Genomic DNA, 18,876 nt, shown 5'->3' with positions numbered 1-18,876 from the left:
ACGACATGCTTTCGCTTTATTATAATTTTTCATTCCATCATGTAAGTTATAAATTAATGATAAATAATAATACTAAATAGTAACAAAGATAATAAACAATATCTTATAATAAATTAATAAACTTATAGGTATGCAAATTTTTAAATATGATAAGTATTCTTATCTATAGAGCACTAATGCCTGCGTGTGCGTCCGAAAAGAACCCCACAGAAAGTTAAAATTAATACCTATAATCAAAAAAATTCACGACCTATATCGCATTGTTTGATGGTACCCGAAAAGCAGCGACATCGACGTGGTTCAGTCTATAGTTCACAATTTGTCTCCCAAGTTTAAATATTCAGCCATTTTAAGAAATGCTTCAGTCATGGCTGGCGTGCTTTAATTAATGAAGAACTCATTTTAGTAGTTTAGATTGTTTGCTGACAACACGTTTAGGTTTTAATCGTGACATACCAGGAAACTTATTCTTACAGCCATACATCGTAAAGTGTAAATCTGTAAGAGTAAGTTTCCTTTAAAGGCAAGTGAACCGTGTACTAGAGGCTCATTCTCTATATATATATTGATATTACAATTGCAGCAGTGAAGCAGGTCCTTGGCCACTTTTTGCATCGTCATAATTTTCTCAAAGAAACTATCCGAACGGCAGCAACCAATTCAATGGAGTGAGTTGGATATCTGGTCTCGTTCTAGGATCCCTGTCGAACAGCGTCAAGATTCGATAAAGAAACTTGAGCATCTTTCCTTACAGTGGAAAGGACTTAAGAAAAATAAGAATCGTATGATTAATTGATCAACTATCCGCCGTCAGCATCATCAATACATACAGTCGGTTGCTACTCACATTAAAGAGTCATTCAAACCAAACACAATTTTGACAATTCAATGGAATGGGAAGTTAATGAGTTATATTAGTAGAAGCAATATGGTAGAGAGGCTGTCCCTTTTGGTGTCGACTGTGGGATTGAAAAAAATAATAGAAATTCCAAAGTTATTCTTTGGAAGTGGAATAGCTACAGCTGATGCTGTATACAGTAGTGTGAAGGAATGGGAACTGGAAAACTTGATACGTGTCATGTGTTTTGATACTACCAGTTCCAGTACTGGCCGTTCTTCAGCAGCATGCATCATTCTGAACAGCTACTAGGCCGTAGTCTTCTATACTTCGGATATCGACAACACATCCTAGAACTGTTTTTTTCCTTTGCCTTTGGAGCGTACTTAGACCCTTCTATTCACCAGACATTCTCATGCTCAAACGTTTCACGCAACATGGCCCTCCAGTCAAGCCAGGGAAAGTGAGGATGTCATCTGACACAATTTTGCAGCAGCAGAAATTCGTGATGTCCAGGCTGAAATAATTCCTTTCTGTGAACACCAACTGCAGAATCGTCAACCGCGAGACGATTATCGCGAACTGCTCTTGTTGATGTTAATCTCCTTGGGTAGTTCACCAACTGGTCCATCAAGTTCCGAGCTCGTGAGGCAATGCATCAAGCTCGCTGGATGGCAAAGGCAACCTACAGTCTTAAGGTTTTGTTGTTCTGTTCCCAACTTAAACAGACACAGAGTTGCAGGGATTGCGAGATCTCAACATATTCCTCTCGAAGATTTATGTTAAATTCTGGTTTCTGGCACCCCAGGCTTCTACGGCAGCTAGAAATTATCTCCAAATCCTTAAGGAACTTCATACTTATCCTGAACATGAGATTTGTGAAGCAACATCACACAAAATGACAATGTATCTGTAGTACCTGTCAGAAGATTTGATTCTCCTTAGTCTCTTTGACCCAGAGTTACTCTAGCACGAAACGAGCTATGGTACAATCTTCAGCAGAGATAGAACAAGGAGTAGGCATATCAATCCCAGCAGAGGCGAATTTGGCTATGGTAGAAAGTAATACACACGTCGATTTTGTGACAAAAAGAAGCACAAATGTGTTTGCTTTTCTTGGCATTTCAGATTATTTCCTCAGTGAAGACCCTGATGTATGGAATGATAGGGATAACTTTAAGGTCGCTAAGATAATTGTTTGCTCATTAGCAACTACAAATGAACATGCGGAGCATGGTGTGGCCCTAATGCAAGAAGCGACTTAGTCAGGACGCTTTAAGACTGAAGAACAGTTGCAGTGTGCGATCCAAGTCATCGAACACACACGGGAAATGTTTCCTGTTACAAGGAAATCAACTTTTCTTCAGGATGATTGATTGTAAACCTATATGGGGTTACTCGCAATTGGAATACGTTGTTCTGTAATAATTCAGTAGAGACTATTCGAAATTGTTGCAGTTACGTTGATTCACTGTGAATAACTGACTTGTGTGAAACATATAGAATACTCGAACAGTTAGCGTTAGGCTTTTACATAGCACAACTTTAACATTTTTGAGCCACCTCTAAATATTAAAGTTCTTACATGATATTTTGCACATATTATTTCTATATGAAAAGGAAACTTTTGAGAGGGTCAGCGAGTAAATTGCTTTATTATATATATATATCTTTGTTTCCCTATTTCTTGCCCTTTCTAACGAAATTCTAATAGTGATTGTGTTTTAACTATTTTCGGATAGTATACACCAGTGGTTCTCAACGTCAGCGTTAACACCTCCCGGGGGTTATCTTGTTTTCCAAGGGGGCGCTGAAGCAAAAAGGAGCGACCGGAAGACGATAGACTATTAAGGGAAATTCATAACTTGTTATACTTTACTATTATTATTATTATTATTATTATTATTATTATTATTATTATTATTATTATTATTATTATTAGACGAAAGCCATTATGCATGTCTCAAATTATCAAAAATTCATATTTTTTTTACAAATATTATTATTTTCCATCAGCAGCTCGTTGGTACCTTTCTTTTGGAAAGTGAGAAGGGAGAGCGTATATTAGAGAAAATAAGGGAAAAGATGGGGACTGTAAGACAAATTGTAGAAACAAAATTTTCTTTGACTATGTAAAACTGAAGAATTAAAGCCTTTTTCTGGTCCGTAAATTGCTTTGTCCAAGTCTCATATTTAGCCTTGCAAGGGTGGATTGGGTAAAGATGACGTGGAGCGCTCGGAACAATCACATTCACCCAAGGGGGTTCTAGGATCAAAAACCATTGGTGTACACTAGTTTGACATACGTAAATACACCTGTAAAAAACAATCCTGTAACAATTGCTACGTCCTAGCATACAGAAGAGCATTCTTGATGCTGGAATTACGAGGGCAAGTCAAAAATTATCTACACTTTTTTCATTCTACAGTTTATTTACATAAAGCTAGGGTTATACTATGTATTCATTTTTCTACGTAATCTCCCACCTTATCAACGCACTTGCCCAACGGTCAACGAGCTTACGTATTCCTTCCAAATAAAAGGTTTTCGGTTGGTCGTGAAGCCACTTTTGCACCTGATTTTGCACGTCTAAATCTGAGGCAAATCGGCGACCACGCAAAGCATCCTTGAGTGGCCCGAACAAGTGAGTCAGATGGAGCTAGGTCTGGGCTGTAGGGAGGGCGTTCCAATAACTCAAATTTCAGCTTGTTGATGGTTTCAATAGTGTAATGAGGCGTCGTGTGTGGCCGTGCATTGTCATGCAACAACAAAACTTTCTTCGACAACAAACCTCGGCGGTTGTTGCGAATTGCCGGCTTCAGGTTCTTTTCCAACATTTCACTATAACTCGCATTGTTGATCGTCTTTCCTTTTCCATGAACTCTGCCATTATGAGCCCTGTGAGTCCCAAAACACAGTTAACATAACCTTTCCTGCGGATGGCTCAGTCTTGAATTTTTTCTTTGTCGGAGATCCAGGGTGTTTCCACTGCATACTCTGGCGCTTTGATTCTGGCTCGTAGTGATGAACCCATGTTTTATCTCTGGTGACTATTCTGCTTAAAAATGCATTACCTTCGTTGTTGAAGCGAGGGAGTAAGCGTTGACAGACCCTAACACGAGTGAGCTTGTGTTCTGTAGTAAGCTTTCTTGGTACCCACCGTGCACAGACTTTATGAAAACCGAGCTCGTCGTGGATGATTTGATGGGTAGAGCCATGACTGATGTTCAAAGCAGCTGCTACCTCATCGATAGTGAACGCCTATTCGCCAGAACTATCTCTCGAGCTTACTGAATATTGTCATGTGTAGTGGAGGTTGATGGCCGTTCTGCTCCCTCTTCATGCGTTACACTTGTTCGACCAGTTTTAAACTTCTCGAGACAACACAGTTTTACGTGATAGTGCACTTCTTTCATATTGCGATGAATCGACACTGACCCTTTGACACCTTGCGACCAGATGAATCGGATCACTGCTCGTTGTTCCTCTTTGGTGCAAACTTCTAATGGAACAACCATGATACATCTGCAACAGAAGGAAGAAAAATGGAGGAATTGAGATCACACTTTCACAGCATTACCACAACAGTATAACAATAAAATATGCGAGGACAGAAGACAAAGTGCGCAATGTAAGAAAAGTTATGACAAAAGTGTAGATAATTTTTGACTCGCCTACGTAGTAATTGGTGGAGCTTCTATCCTAGGTACCATGATATCCAGTGACATCCTGTGATAGTGGTACCATTCGTTATAGACTGCCTCAAAAGAATTATCGTTTGTTTGCGTGTTTGTGGTGGTGGTCGTGAAATTTTAGCTGTAAGAGGTACTAAATAATCTGTTATTTAAGTCGCGGCATTCTCAGGCCACAGCAGAATTTGAACGATATTTTGCTTATAGTGGATGGTCAACCTTGCCATATGATATGGTGTCCCGTCATCGTATGACATTCCGTGACAGTTCACGATTCAAATAAGGGAGCCAATCCATATTACAACGCCCGTATGTATTTCGTTGGATTGATGAATGCCTGTTGCAGGAAATAGGGTAACGGCCATCTTTCCAAATTGTACCCTACACCTTGACATTTAAACCGCCGTATCTCAGTGTCGATGGTGGAATTGTGAGTGAACCGTGGATGTTGTGTCGTTCGCTTCCACACACTCTTCAACCATTTTCTGAGAATTAATAAAATCATCTTTCACCTTAGAATGGAAAATAGTTCTAAAAGCGTTGTGCTTGTTGTGGTGGTCCAGATGTGTTTCCTCATTATTTGTGATTTTGTAAGCAAAGGCTTCTTTTTGGCGATTCGGTGCACTATACAGGAACTTCTAGATGGTTTGTGCTGAACTACCAATGCTATGACCAGATTTGAATTGCTGGGTCCTTACACTCTTTACTACTGCCATTTCAGGCGTAGCGTTGGTTCCGATCTACCGAATGATAGGTCTACTATGTCCGTCCCATTCGAACAGCACTATGCTTTTTAACAGTTGCTAATGGTGTATGTTACATAACACTGGTGTACTGTGTTCCAAGGTTGTTGCATATAATTGTACCGTGATTGCAACTGCGGATTTGGCTTCTCTATTCAGATAGACAATTGAAAATGGCCAATTAAATGATAACAAGTTTTTAATTTAAAAAAAAAGAGTACAAATAAAACAAAAATTATTCCCCATTCAAATGTAAGTGTGGCAAATTTTGATTCAATACAAATATTTCTCGTTAAATTCTTCAAGTGCCACTTAAATCAAACAGTTTGCCTGAAATCTTCCACAGTATATAATTATATGAAAAATAAATCACCAATCCACAACACTTACCACTTTCTGTTTCCAATTACGTTGCCGAAAAGTCAGTTCAAATTTAATATAGTAGGTTCACTATTTTTCGAAGAAATATTTGTTTTATTTAACACCGATTAGTAGATCCATTTTTTTGTAGAATTTTTGACTATAATGAAGGCCAAACACTAATAACACACATATGTCCATTAAACAGTCCACATTTTACACTAAACGTTATAATTTTCAAAGAATACTTTTAGTTGGATCTAGCCGATAACATGTTCCTCTGTCGTTTGAAGGTTCGTTACGTATTTTTTCTCTGATTATACATTATAGATGTCAGCACCTGTCAGCCTTCTGCCCACCCACCTGACCGCCAGAAGGCCAAGGTCAAGGCTGGTTTCTATAGCAACAGAAATAACTAAACAGCTACCTTCAACCTATTTTGGCTGATTTTTAAGGAAAATTTGATGAAATTAAATAAAATCGCGCAACAACTGACATCTTCGCATTCCCAATGCCAAATTATGCGACTAGGGGTAAACTCCCGTCAGCTCCTCAGCCACATCCGCGCTACTTGTTACACTGTACCAACTTCGTCATACTTATTGGCTGTTCGCATTCATTTTGCTTTCACAAAATTGTGTTGCCTTGAGACTGTGCATTTGCTTATATGAAGGTACTATATATATGAAGGGTACGGGGAAAAAACAAGGAATGTCCATGGATGTGCTTTTTCGGGTGCTTTGTCCTATCTGTTGGTGACTCTTGGCACTATTTGACTATCTATGCCATGCATGCGTAGATGTAGAAATGTTCATGTAAAAAGTGGCAAAAGATTTTATAACCCTATTATTTGTACGCGGTTTTCAATATTAAAACGCCGTTTTCTCGAAAATGTAGTTTTGTGACATTCCTTGTTTTTCCCCTTACCCTTCATATGATTTTTAGTCCCATTGTTTTTTTTTAAGGACAATAAAAATATTTAGCGTTTTTGCGAAATCGAAAAAATGTTCTTATACTTTTCTAACTTAGCAAACGTAATTTCCTCTTGCTGTTACTTTTAAGTTCATAATCTCGTATATATAGATGATTACAAGAAAAACTAGCATTTTGGTTAATAAATGGCATACACAGTTTAAACCGTACAATTATCATAAAGGTGCTGCTTAAGTTTGAACGCAAGTTTGCCCAGTCTCTCGAAAAGTCTAGAAAGAGCCATATTAGACATTTCTTATACTCCTGTATTATGTATACTGTAATATGTATCGCTTTTTAAAACTATTTCTCCTCCCCTTTTTTAGGGAGAAGATAGTCCGTTCAGTCCAGGAACTTCTCAGGATGTCCTTCGTTCACTTCCCTCGCCTCAAGGATGTCCGCCTCGACTAACGTCTCCACAGGGTCATGTTGCTCGGATGCCTTCTCCCCAAGGACCACTGAGGATGGGAACACCGCAAGGAATGGTAGTACGCCAGGCACAAGGCAATACAGTGGCTTATGCAGACCATAGAGTGACACAGCAGTTTGGAGATCAAATTGTAAGGTAAATGATAATATTTGTAAGATAAGGTAAGTAATTTTAATAATTATACACTATCCTGACAAATAAATAAGACCGTCCGAAAAATGAACCGGTTGCCATAGCTACATATCATTGCACTGAAGGCACAATTTCTAATGATGGCGTGAGATCCATTGACATCTTGTAAAACTTCAACCGTACATGCATGGTATCCACTGTCATCGATGCTATCCTGTGACAGGTTGTATCATTACTATCACTTGTATTGCATGTTGATATCACCACCTACGTCAGGCTTATTGGCCATTCGCATTCGTTCGGTATTTTCAAAAAATTATTGTCCTGTGAGTGTCTTATTTATGCAGGGTAGTGTATCATGTAAACTCATAAAGAAAAGTATTTGTGCTGATGTTACAGTTACTTTATTATGAGGTTCCAAGTTATTATCTATAAAGTATTGAAATATTGTGACCTTTATTTAGCATATCTTACAGAGTATACATTTTAAAAATACCAATGTTTTCTCCGAAAATTTAGAACAAATATTACTAAATATTAGCTAGATCTTCGTTGTACTTTAATAGGTAAAGAGTAGCGAAGCTGTAAGGTTATAATTAAGCTACATCGAGTACATTTGCATGTATAAAGATAGAAGAATATGCGCAACCACAACCACAAAACTGTGGAATATTACAATATTTTCAGTAGGTTAAATGAATCGAAGATGAGTGAAAGAAGGTATTGAAACTCGCTGTTTTAGTCTTTAGAACAAACTTGGTAGTGTAGAATATGGAGATCCATAACTATTGGATAAGGTATCCGTTAGCTCCTCTGTACAAGTTCTGTCCTGAAAGTCTATTAAAAATCATTTATTAAATTTATCGTTACAAGTGTTTAAAAATCTTCAAAACAGTCTCTTTTTTGCGTTGATACATCGGCTCCAGAGGGACTTCCAGCTCTCGAATGCTTGCGGTAGTCCTCCTCCGGAATGCCCTTTACTGCTGCGGTGCAAGCTGCTTTGATCCCGTCCACTGTCCCAAAATGCTTGCCTTTCAGGGGTGTGTTGAGGCGTGGAAACAGAAAAAAGTCGGGGGAGCCAAGTCTGAGTCTTTTGAGGACTTCCACATCAAATTTGGAGTTCACAGTGGTTCTAGGTTCTACAAACTCGTGATAACCAGTCCGTGAATGTCAAAAAACACGATGAGCATGATCTTGATCTTTGATTTGCTCATCCTGGCTTTCTTCGGACGAGAGCGTGTGCCACTCCGATGGTTGCCTTTTAGTTTCCGGGTCATATTCACATACCCAAGTCTCGTCACCTGTAAAGACGTCCAAAAATTTCCAATCACGTTTACACATGCCAAAGTTTTCTTGGCACGTTTCAACGCAGCGTGACTTTTGGTCATCAGTGAGCACTTTTGGAACCATTTTTGCGCACACTTTCCGCATACCGATATGGTTTGTAATGATTTCATGAACTTGACTTTTCGGAGTGTTTTAACATGTCGGCCATTAAACGAACACTTAATTGTCGGTCTGAGTTCAACAATTCCCTCGCTCGCGTCATATTGTCAGCCGTGGTGGTCATGGATGACAGTCCGGCGCGGTCCTCGTCGTCGACTCTTCCTGACCCTCCAATAAGGCCTTGTGCCACTGAAACACTTGTCGATCTGACAGGGCATGTTCTTTATAAGCAGTCGATCGTAGTAATAGTTTCCGTAGCTGTCTTGCCAAGTTTGGGGCCGCGGTGGCTCAGTGGTAGAGCGTTCACCTCTGGTGCTAGGGGTCCCGGGTTCGATCCCAGTCCCTGCCAAGTGAACTTTGTGGTGGACAAACACCGTGTGCGTGGGTTTTCTCGGGGTTCTCCCGTTTCCTCCCACTTTCTTCATTCCACCATTTCATTCATTACTCATCATCACCGTCTCCTTTAGCCTAACCGGCATAACCGTGGGACGTAAAATTCAAAGATTTCATTTCATTTTTTGTCTTGCCAAGTTTCACGCAAAACTTGATCGCAAATCTTTGTTCTAACGAGCGCTGCATTTTCACTTGCACAGGATCATAAAACAACCCTTACAGACAGGCCCGTCCTCACTCTCCGGATGCTCGGAGCGCTGCTTAGCTAGATTCCCCCACTACGTTTCAACCGCGCTCCGACGTACAGTCGCGTCACAATAAATTCACTGATAATACTTTGAGTACAGACCTTGTATATTCCTTTAAATTTTCCTCTAACTTAATGTACGCTTAGTGTACATAAATCATTGAAGTCCAAATTTTGCTCGAATTCGATCAAGTAAGGTACAAGACGAGCTAGAACTGTACAACTCTTAGCACTTTTAAATCCGACTATATGTAATTTTAACCCACGGTTTTTACTACTGGAAAATTTCTTTACTTTATTAAACAAATTATGAAATTAAGAAAATAGTCCTGATTTGATGTGTTAGGGTTATTTGATATGACAGTTTAAGTTCTATATTATTATATAATGTGCTTAATTGTAAAGTCAATAAATAAAGCATACCTTGTTTTTGTTTTCGTATTTAGATGTGAGAAATCATTCTACGTGCTAGTAAATGTGCAATTTGTACACTTAAGCACCAGCGACGACTATGAAATAAACTTCGTCTCGCCATCTTATAAAAAGTGTTGCTTTGTGTCTATATACTGAGTTTTTTAAGATTTTGTTAAAAATTATAGATTTCACCTCAGCTGTCGTAAAATATCGTAACAGACGATACCAAGTGTTTCGGCAACCTAGAAATAAATAAAAATTGATTGGAAAAATAAAAGTGGGCAGGTTAAGAATGTTCTAATCACTTGTTTTTTACTCTCTACTCTCCAGAATACATGGCATGACGCAAAGGTTCGTTCGTTCTCCAATAGGACCTGAGGGTGGTGTTCGTCCTCGCATGCCTTCCCAGACAATTGCTGTGAGTTCTCATCCGATGTATAGTCAACAGTCTACAGCCATAAGGAGCGGTGTAGTGTATTCCTCTCCAATGGGAAGTCCTCAGAATGCACAGTCAATGATGATCCAGTCTGGAAGTTCACCTATGAGGCGCCCATCAGGCAATGGCAGTGTTGCCAGTCCAGCATCTGATAGGCCTCTCAGCACTGAAAACCCAAGAACTCCTTTAACACCGCATACGCCGTACACTCCGCAGAATATGCAAGGGGAATCAAATCAAAATCTAATGGATCAGCCGCAGCCACCACCTAGCGTGAGTGGTAGTTCTAACCAGCAAGAGGGTATTCCTGCTCCACCGCCAGCTCCAGTCGTAGCTGGCGGTGGTGGTGGGAACCCTAATAATCCAGTATTGCCGTTTGTGCCATATTTTGGAAGAGGAGGGTTTTTTAAACTTGGGTTACGCGGTGGTGGACCAATGTGGATGATTGGATTCGGTGAAAGTAGTAATACTAATGGGACAAAGAAAGTGTTACCCTGTGATAGTAGTAATAGTGAAACGACTGTTAATGAAAGTAGCACCAGTGATGTTGGTGGAAGTGGGGACAATGGGAATAGAAGCAGCGAAAACAATGGTGGGGAGGGAAAACCGAGCAGTGAGGCGGAAGGAGACGGAAATCTCAATACAAGTGGGGCCAGTGAAAAAGTAGCGGACACTACCCTTAGTTCAGATCAACCATCAGAAAGTGTAGTTCAGTTAAGCGCAGATAGTAGCACTTTGTGTGATTCTCAGTGTACCAGTAACACAAGCAGCACGAGTGATGTGCATAGTGCAGTGCCACAAACCACTGACTATAATGAAAATCCAGTAGATGCCTCACGGATAACTGATGACATGCCCCATATTTTCAAAGTAGAAAAATCCGGTCAAGGAGTGAAAGATGCAGTTGCTTCTGAAAGTGGTGAAAGTAGAACTGAAGAGACATTAGTTACCAGTGTACCCAGTGTATCTATGTCAAACATATCCAATACATCGTCAGTAACTGTTAGTGAGAACTCACCAGGAAGCCTTCACATAATTTCAAGTTCATTGGAATCTGGAGAATCTCCCCAACAGAGCCCCGGTACAAGTGATGCCCCGATCGACAGTATTTTACATGACAGTTACCATTCACGTGAGGAAGTATGTCCCTCGACTACTTCACAATCTCCAGTTCCAGATACTAGTTTTCAGGAAACAAGTTCTGAGGCTCATGAGCAGGAAGAAAAACCGCCGGTAATATCTTCAGGAACAATTTGTAGCACAACAACTCTTCCTGTCGTATCTACAATATCTGAAAGCCGTGCACCAGTCTTAACTCGAAGTGATGATGTATTACCATCATCATCAGTTGTTACAGCAAGTTTTTCCATACCTTCGGCATCTACTGTTTTAACTTCCAGTGTATTGGAAGGTTTAATTTCTCGTACGCTGCCTTTAGTAACACCTGCCACACAGCTTCCTCCTTCAAGTGTTCATCAGGCAAATATTGGCATCCCAGGAGCGACCAGAGCTGGAGGCTCCTACCCAACATTCCCACGTCTTCCAGTCGCTAGTTACTCAGGACAACAAGTCACAGCAGTTACTCACATTGGTGGAGAATTCTTGGCGTCAGTCACGGCTGCGAATCTTTCTGCAAAGCCTCGGACAACGGTGCCTCCATCTACTCTTGTAGCAGATGCTGTCAATGCAGCGAGACTCCCGTACCCGCCTGCAGCTACGACGGCAGTAATTTTAGGACAAGCTTTGACGACACCGCTAACAACAGGTTTATCAACGCTGCCATTACCTACAAGAATGCTAAGTGCGACAACTGCTATTGCAACAACCGCCTTAATTGGACCCCCGAGGATGTCTGTGCCTGTTCAACCACAAGTGCAGTCTCTTTCAGCTACAATTGCAATAAGCGATACCCCTCCGACAAACGTTAGTATTCGACCGTCACTGACACTTATTTCACCACTGTCACATACACAGCCAACTCATGTGAACAAGACAGTAGTTTCAAGTACAATAATGACAACTGGAACACGTATGTCCATTGGTGAAGTTCCATCGTCAAGCATCGGTGTCTCGCCTGTGCCAAGAGTGAGCCAAGTGGGAATCCCAGTTACAGGTGGTCCTTTCCCAGCAAACATGAGTAATGTTACGGTGTTTAGGCCCACTAGATCACCGATTACATCTACACCCACAACTAGCAGTACTCCTGCGACTTTATTATCTCCTTCACCTATTCGATCTCCCAAAACATCAACTCCTTCACCATCGCAATCACCACTTTCACTCCCTTCAAGGTCACCAGTTTCTACTCCGATTAACACATCTGTCATATCTCGAGTACCTACTCCAACGATTCATTCCATTCAACACACTTACGCAACTGGAATGCAATCACCTGTTGCAACTCGTGTGACGTCACCCGAAAAGTCTGCTTCATCTCCTCACCTGTCAGCCCCTTCCACTACAACTACACCAAGTGCAACAAGCGTGACAACATGTGCCTCGATCATGCAGCAATATGTTACCAATGACACTGTAATTAAGCAAGAAATAACAGAAACTATTGTAAAAAAGGAACCCGTAGATTCTAGTCAGGAACCCGTTTCACGTAGTGGAGTTCTTGTAAGTCCTGGACCAGTGATGAGTAGTAAAGAATCTATCGTGTGTAAGAAAGAACAGGAAGAACGAACTTCCAGTTGCAAATATTCGGTAGGATCGAAAACAGAAGATTCACAAAATGTGTTGTTAAAGCAGCTTCTTCAAAACACAGGTTGTGCCAACCAGCAAGGATCTACATCATCATCACATGTTAGTGCTTCCAGTTCTAGTCTGCGTTCTGTCCCTTCTCTTGAAGCACAGCTAGCACGACCTGTTCCTCCTGCACCATCGTCATTATTACCACCAATTCTTACTGAAGGGCCCCAGCCACCTCCAGCAAAAGCTACGAGTTCAAGATCCGTCTCCAGAGATTCTGCACCTAGTCCTGCTTACCGACCTCCATCAAACGAACAGTCACCTCGTATGATCCCTAGCCCGCAGCATACCGAAAAGAAAATTCCTTCTCGTACGTCAAGTCAAGAGGAGCCACCAACGCCGAGCCCAGTTCCCAGTTTGGAAGGAGAATCTCCTGTGAAAAAAGAACTTACGCCGTTTTCCTCCGTTGAGGTTAAAAAGGAACCGGAAGATATACACTCGATGTTGGATGACAAAAAGGATGGACCCAAATTAGAACCGAAGGACGAATTAGATTCTGGTTTAGAGGGCAGCGACAAACTTCCTCATGAACTAAGTGCTGCAGGTAAGAAATAAGTTTTTTGTTTCCCACATTCTCTCTCTCTCTTACGAAATACAGAAATCCATTAACATAGAAAGTAAATTCGCCTGTTGTACAGTAGATGTTACCTTCCATTGGGAACTTGCCATCTAAATTGGTCGAAAATCCAACACAAACAAAGGAAAATTTGTTTGTTTAATGTTACTTTAAGTAAGAGTCAATATAAGCACAAGTTCTTGAACTCGGTAACTAATTTGAATTTTTATCTAAAACCATAATACTGAACTGTGTAACAATCATTTTTGCCACTACTTCATTATAGTGTTTGTAAAATACACAATGTTTGTTAGATCCTAACAGTATGTTCGTTCTTCAATATTAAATTTACGATATAATAGTTTAAAAATAGCTTACTAAATATGACTATTTTCCTTGTAATAAATACGAACAACAGTGTATACATAATAACGCTGTGACGATTGTGATATCGATTCTGCCAAGTTCTTTAAATACATTTGCTCATTCAGAAAGTGTTTGAAGAACTTGGTCAACTGGTTACGTTATCAATAGAACCAAATTCTTTGGTCAAGGTATGTTATGATTTGTTGTAATAACCAGTTGGCTAAGTTCTTTAAGTACTTTCAGAATGAGGAAATTTATTTCAAGAACTTAGCAAAATCAATACCATAACTTACCTTGGCTGAAGAAGTTGTCTGTATTGATAACGTAACCATCAGGATATTAGAAGCTTTTGTAGATTTCATATAACCTACTTCAGTATACTTAACAGTAAATAGTTTAAGAAAAGATAATATTCCAAAGAACCAACACCACATTCGCATGCATTAAAGTTCCTGTAATTTTTACCCCAAGTGATATTTCATTACAAAATAAAATAAATCATAATAATTAAAGAAAAGGTTCGCGCCATTTCTTCAAGATGGCACCCGAAGAATATATTTCACATTACTGTGTATATTTTAAATATGTTGATTGGAAGAGTATTGGCTTCACTTTAAAAAATTATGGAAATTAGTTCCATCTTCTTTTCTGTTTCGTATTCATTGAAAGGGCATGTCAAATCTCAAAAGACTGATAAACACAAGGAATAATATCTCTGCATGTGGAAGTTGTTGCAACATAATATTGAAGAAAGCGTAGTATTATGTTGCGTTCTAGAGGGCAGTGTTTCAAAATGTTGTGTAAGTGGTATTGAAAAACATAACAACAACCATTGGAAAAAATGGGTCGAAGTAAGGCGAAATTATATTGAAAAATATGTAGTTTAGTATTTCTGAATTAGGGGAATCCGAGATGACTTTTCGAATTAAACATAATGTTTAATCCTTTAACAAAACTTGACTAGCAAAGAATATGTAAGTGTTTACTAAGGAAACATCTTATAAAAGACCTTTTAAAAAATTAAATGTTCCTACGATTAAACGCGTAATTAGAAACCCTGTATCTGGGGTGAATAGTTCTGAAGCTGTATAATACTTCATTTCTTTATTTACTAGCATTCGAATGTACTAACTCTTCTACTTCTCTCTCTCTCTCTCTCTTTTTTTTCTTTCTTTCTTCCTTCTCTCCTTCCCTGATCGTAAATCTGTTAATAATTTGTATAGTCACTTGCAATAATCTGTTCGTGAAGACATAAGATGCGTAACGATGGCATTATTGTTCCGTGAAGATTGTTTTTACGATTTGTGTAGACGTGTTCGAAAGTAGATTTTTGTTGTTGGTTTTGTGTTAGTTTTTGATTACAGTACCTTTCTCCATTAACATGTATACCCTCTCACTTGCAAATCATTGTGTAAAGAAAGTTCTCAAAGGGTTATCGATATTCGAACGTGGTAGTGGAAAAGATGATGAGATTGTTATATCCATCAATAAGAGTTAAATAAAATTCGTCCTCGAAACATTATTCTTGAATATTTTTGTTTAAAATAGTAAAGAATAAAATACGTATAATTCAGAAGTGCATTACTAATCAAATTATTTCTTCGTTAGATCTCAAGAAATTGAAAAGACGACAATATCAGCAGAAAAGGAGACAGAGTCAAGGAAAAGAAGGTGGAGCTCCGAAAAAGCGCAGTAGAAAGGTAACAGCACTTATTTGATTCTGTAGTAGTTTGTGTACAGAACTCGAGTATTAGGTACTTGTGTGTATTAGAATGCTCGAGATAATAAAACAGCTTTTTAATGCTCTTAGATATGGTATTGTAAAATTAGTTTCTTTCAATAAATTTTGTAAGTTCATTACTTGAAAGAAGCATTAATCACTTACGTTATAAATATGTGTATTTACTGTGTTTTCGTAATTTTTTTTTTTTTTTTTTTCGTATCATCTTAGTATTTTGCCATTATTGACAGGTCACTTCGCCCTGTATTGCTGGCCTCTTTGTCTTGATGTAGAGGTTGCCCTCTTTAACGGTGTTGAATACCGACGAATCAGTTCCATGACTCAACCGCTTAAACTAGAAACTTAAATTTCGGCAGTACATAGGACTTGTGACGTAAGGTACCATTAAGAAAGTATTTTTGAAAATTCGACAAGGAAGGGAGAGGGATAGGGGATGGGGGTGTCAGTTATTATATTAAGATGTCCATATCTCGGAAGCTTAGAGACTTTAAATTTAGTATATGAACTCATTGAAAATAATTAAACACATATTTCAGCGTTTATATATATATATATATATGACCTTGAAGGAAAAAAGGATGGAATTACATTTATTATAAGATGGCCATATCTGGAAGGTTAAACATGAAAATTGGTATTTGGACTTTTTATTTAAATAATTAAAAGCGTGTTTCTAAGTTTTTTTTATTTACCCTATACGGAAAGAAAAGATGTGGGGAAAAGAAAGGAGAGAAGATTGCTATTGTTATAATAAGCTATCCATAACGTGGAATCCTTAAACTTGAATACGAGCTCCACCGTGGCTAAGCGGTTAGCGTACGCACCTTTGGCGTGGGAGATCCGGGTCCGATTCCCGGTGGGAGATCATGTGGTTCGGATTCCACGTTAATCAGTAAGTCCACGTCTCATATAGCCTCGCTGCTGAACGGGACGTTAAACTCACAATCAACTCAATTAAACTTGAATACGACGTTTGTAATCGATGTCATAGTACGTTATGTTTTTAGTGGTGGAAAGAAGTTCTATGTTTTACAAGTAATTATAGGCTCGAGGGATGCTATTAGAAAATCTGCATAACCAGTTTTTAAAAAGTTGTCTGTACTAAAGTTTATTATTAACAAAATTTCTTTTATGGCTTTAATCGAAATCATCAATCGAAATTTTAAATGAACATTTAGGCTATCATTAGTACTTGAGTAAGTTGCAGATTTTAGTCTGGTATCGATTTATTTAATTATTTGTTACATAGAATTTTTAATGAAAAGTTGTTTTAGATTATGATGCTTTTTATATTAGTTTGTTTTTAACATAAGTAAGTACAATGTTTATAATTGATAAAATGAAGTGAGTAGTAGTAGTAAATGAGTGATGAATATTGTAAATACATCAAAATTTGAGATTACTACAAACATAATCATTTTTAATTGCATATATTTAAATGCCAATGTGATTCTATTCGTTTGTGTTATTTGAGGTTGAAGTTCAAAATGTAAAGTTGTTCTAGTATGTGTATATTGTTTGTTATATGTTTGTAATCTGTAAATTCTGTCAATAAAGTAAGAACGTATGGTTGGAAAGATCAAAATTACTATGGTTTTACCGTAATGCCAGGGCGCTCTGAAGATTTAGACATGTGTTTTATTTATTTATACATATTTCTTGACATTACCGGGATCTGTGACCTTAAGCTTTCACGTATGAGGGATGATTTCCCTCGACGAGCACACTATCCGGGGAAGGGATAAAGGAAGGAAACAACCTGGGACCTGTATGTCAGGAAACATCCCAGCATTTATCTGGTGAATCAGAAAAACCTAATTCAGGATGGCTAGCCTGAAAAAACTGTTACAACTTTTCGACCAAGTGTCGCTACCAGGAACCAACCCCGGGAGCGCTCGCACCAAAAACGAGAGCATTAGCGACTACGCTACGCGGGGCGACTAGATTAGAGACTTGAAATTTGGTGTTTAGACCCCTAATTGAAAATAATTAAATACTTTTTTAAAAAATAAATTTTGTCCTACATGGACGCTGCAATTATTATTATTATTATTATTATTATAAGAAGTTACCCATACCTTGGAATCCCTTAAACTCGTGAGTGAGGGGATTCAAGGCAGACCCGTAGATTGTTAAACTTTTAGCGGTGCTTGGAAAACGCGTTTGGGCCTTAATAAATTAGAAACTCAAATTTGATATTCAGTTCTTTCGTTTAAAATAATTAATCACATGTTTCAACGTTTTTCGATGTATCACCTAGAATGGAAGAAAAAAAAGAGGTGGGAGTGCTTCTCTAAGATGTCCATACAAGATGTTAGAATTATGTGTCAGACTTGGAGTTCAGACGAATTCTGTATGAAAGGTACAAAAGGAAGAATGCCCACAATACCACGTGGATCATTTGCTAGTACTAAGTACACAGGGTGTTTCAAAATGAAAATCGAGTTTTAAGGCTTTCGAGTATTTATTACAAGTATAAATAATAAATCAAATTAAAGAGCAACTCACGGTTTTGTACAGGCGCATACGCATGCAGTGTTTCCTCTTGTCTGCAGTTAGAAAGCGCTAGTAGCAAAGATTGTGACTAGTGAGCAGAAAGCTTTTTGTGTTCTACGTTTTGCAAAGGCTGAGTTTGTAGTTAAAGTGCAGCTCTCTGAGTGGAAAATTTTAAGGAGACGCTTACAACTACGTCCTTTTCGGTTTGGAGTTGCTACAAACTCTAAAGTCTATAGACTACCGTGTACGTGCCAACTTCACAAATGAAATGTTGCTGCATGACAATGAAAGTTTTCTGGATCGTGTCGTCTTCAGTGATGAATCGACATTTAATCTAAGTGCCAATATGAACACTCATGATGTTCACATCTGGTGGTCAGCAAATCTCCACGAAATGTTACAGTTGCAACGAGACTCTCTTAAATTGAATGTGTTTTTTTGCCATATTCCGGCCTTTCTCGCCTATCAACTCGATGTGTGCCGTGTGTCGAATAGTGCTCACATTGAACATTTGTAGCAAAAACTGTTTGAGTTGCTCTTTCATTTGATATATTATTTATAATTGTACGTTAAAAGTAATAAATACTACAAAGCCGTAAAACACCTATATTCATTTTGAAACACCCTGTATATATGAAATTCATTTTGAAAAAGCAAGATATATATATTAAAATAGACTTCAAGAAGAGACCAGTAAAATCACCTCATTAAAATTCCATTTTATTTCAGAGAAAGCAGAAAACTAATTTCCATATTAATCAATGGGTTATAAAACAAGTATGGCGTAGGTACTCAGCACCGTTAAGCTTGTTTGTCAATTGCAGTTTACTTCCCCTCAGATTTTCCCCATCAAATCTTGTCA

The 18,876-nt window shown here is 38.6% G+C and overlaps 1 protein-coding gene across 10 annotated transcripts in view; it reads left to right on the top strand.

Annotated features, from left to right (window-relative positions):
- LOC145678807 (histone-lysine N-methyltransferase 2C-like) overlaps positions 1-18,876 on the top strand; it is a 262,032-nt gene that overhangs the window by 190,782 nt on the left and 52,374 nt on the right. For all 10 annotated transcript variants that reach the window (XM_081749328.1, XM_081749335.1, XM_081749329.1 and 7 more), the window contains 3 exons: positions 6,933-7,171; positions 9,999-13,399; positions 15,386-15,477. In XM_081749328.1, the coding sequence (XP_081605454.1) occupies positions 6,933-7,171; positions 9,999-13,399; positions 15,386-15,477 (3,732 nt within the window). The remainder of the gene's footprint in view (positions 1-6,932; positions 7,172-9,998; positions 13,400-15,385; positions 15,478-18,876) is intronic.

This window comes from Thermobia domestica, chromosome 2 (assembly GCF_964235325.1).
Source record: "Thermobia domestica chromosome 2, izTheDome1.hap1.1, whole genome shotgun sequence".
Taxonomy (NCBI): Eukaryota; Metazoa; Arthropoda; class Insecta; order Zygentoma; family Lepismatidae; genus Thermobia; species Thermobia domestica.
This window is presented reverse-complemented; position numbering and strand designations above follow the sequence as displayed.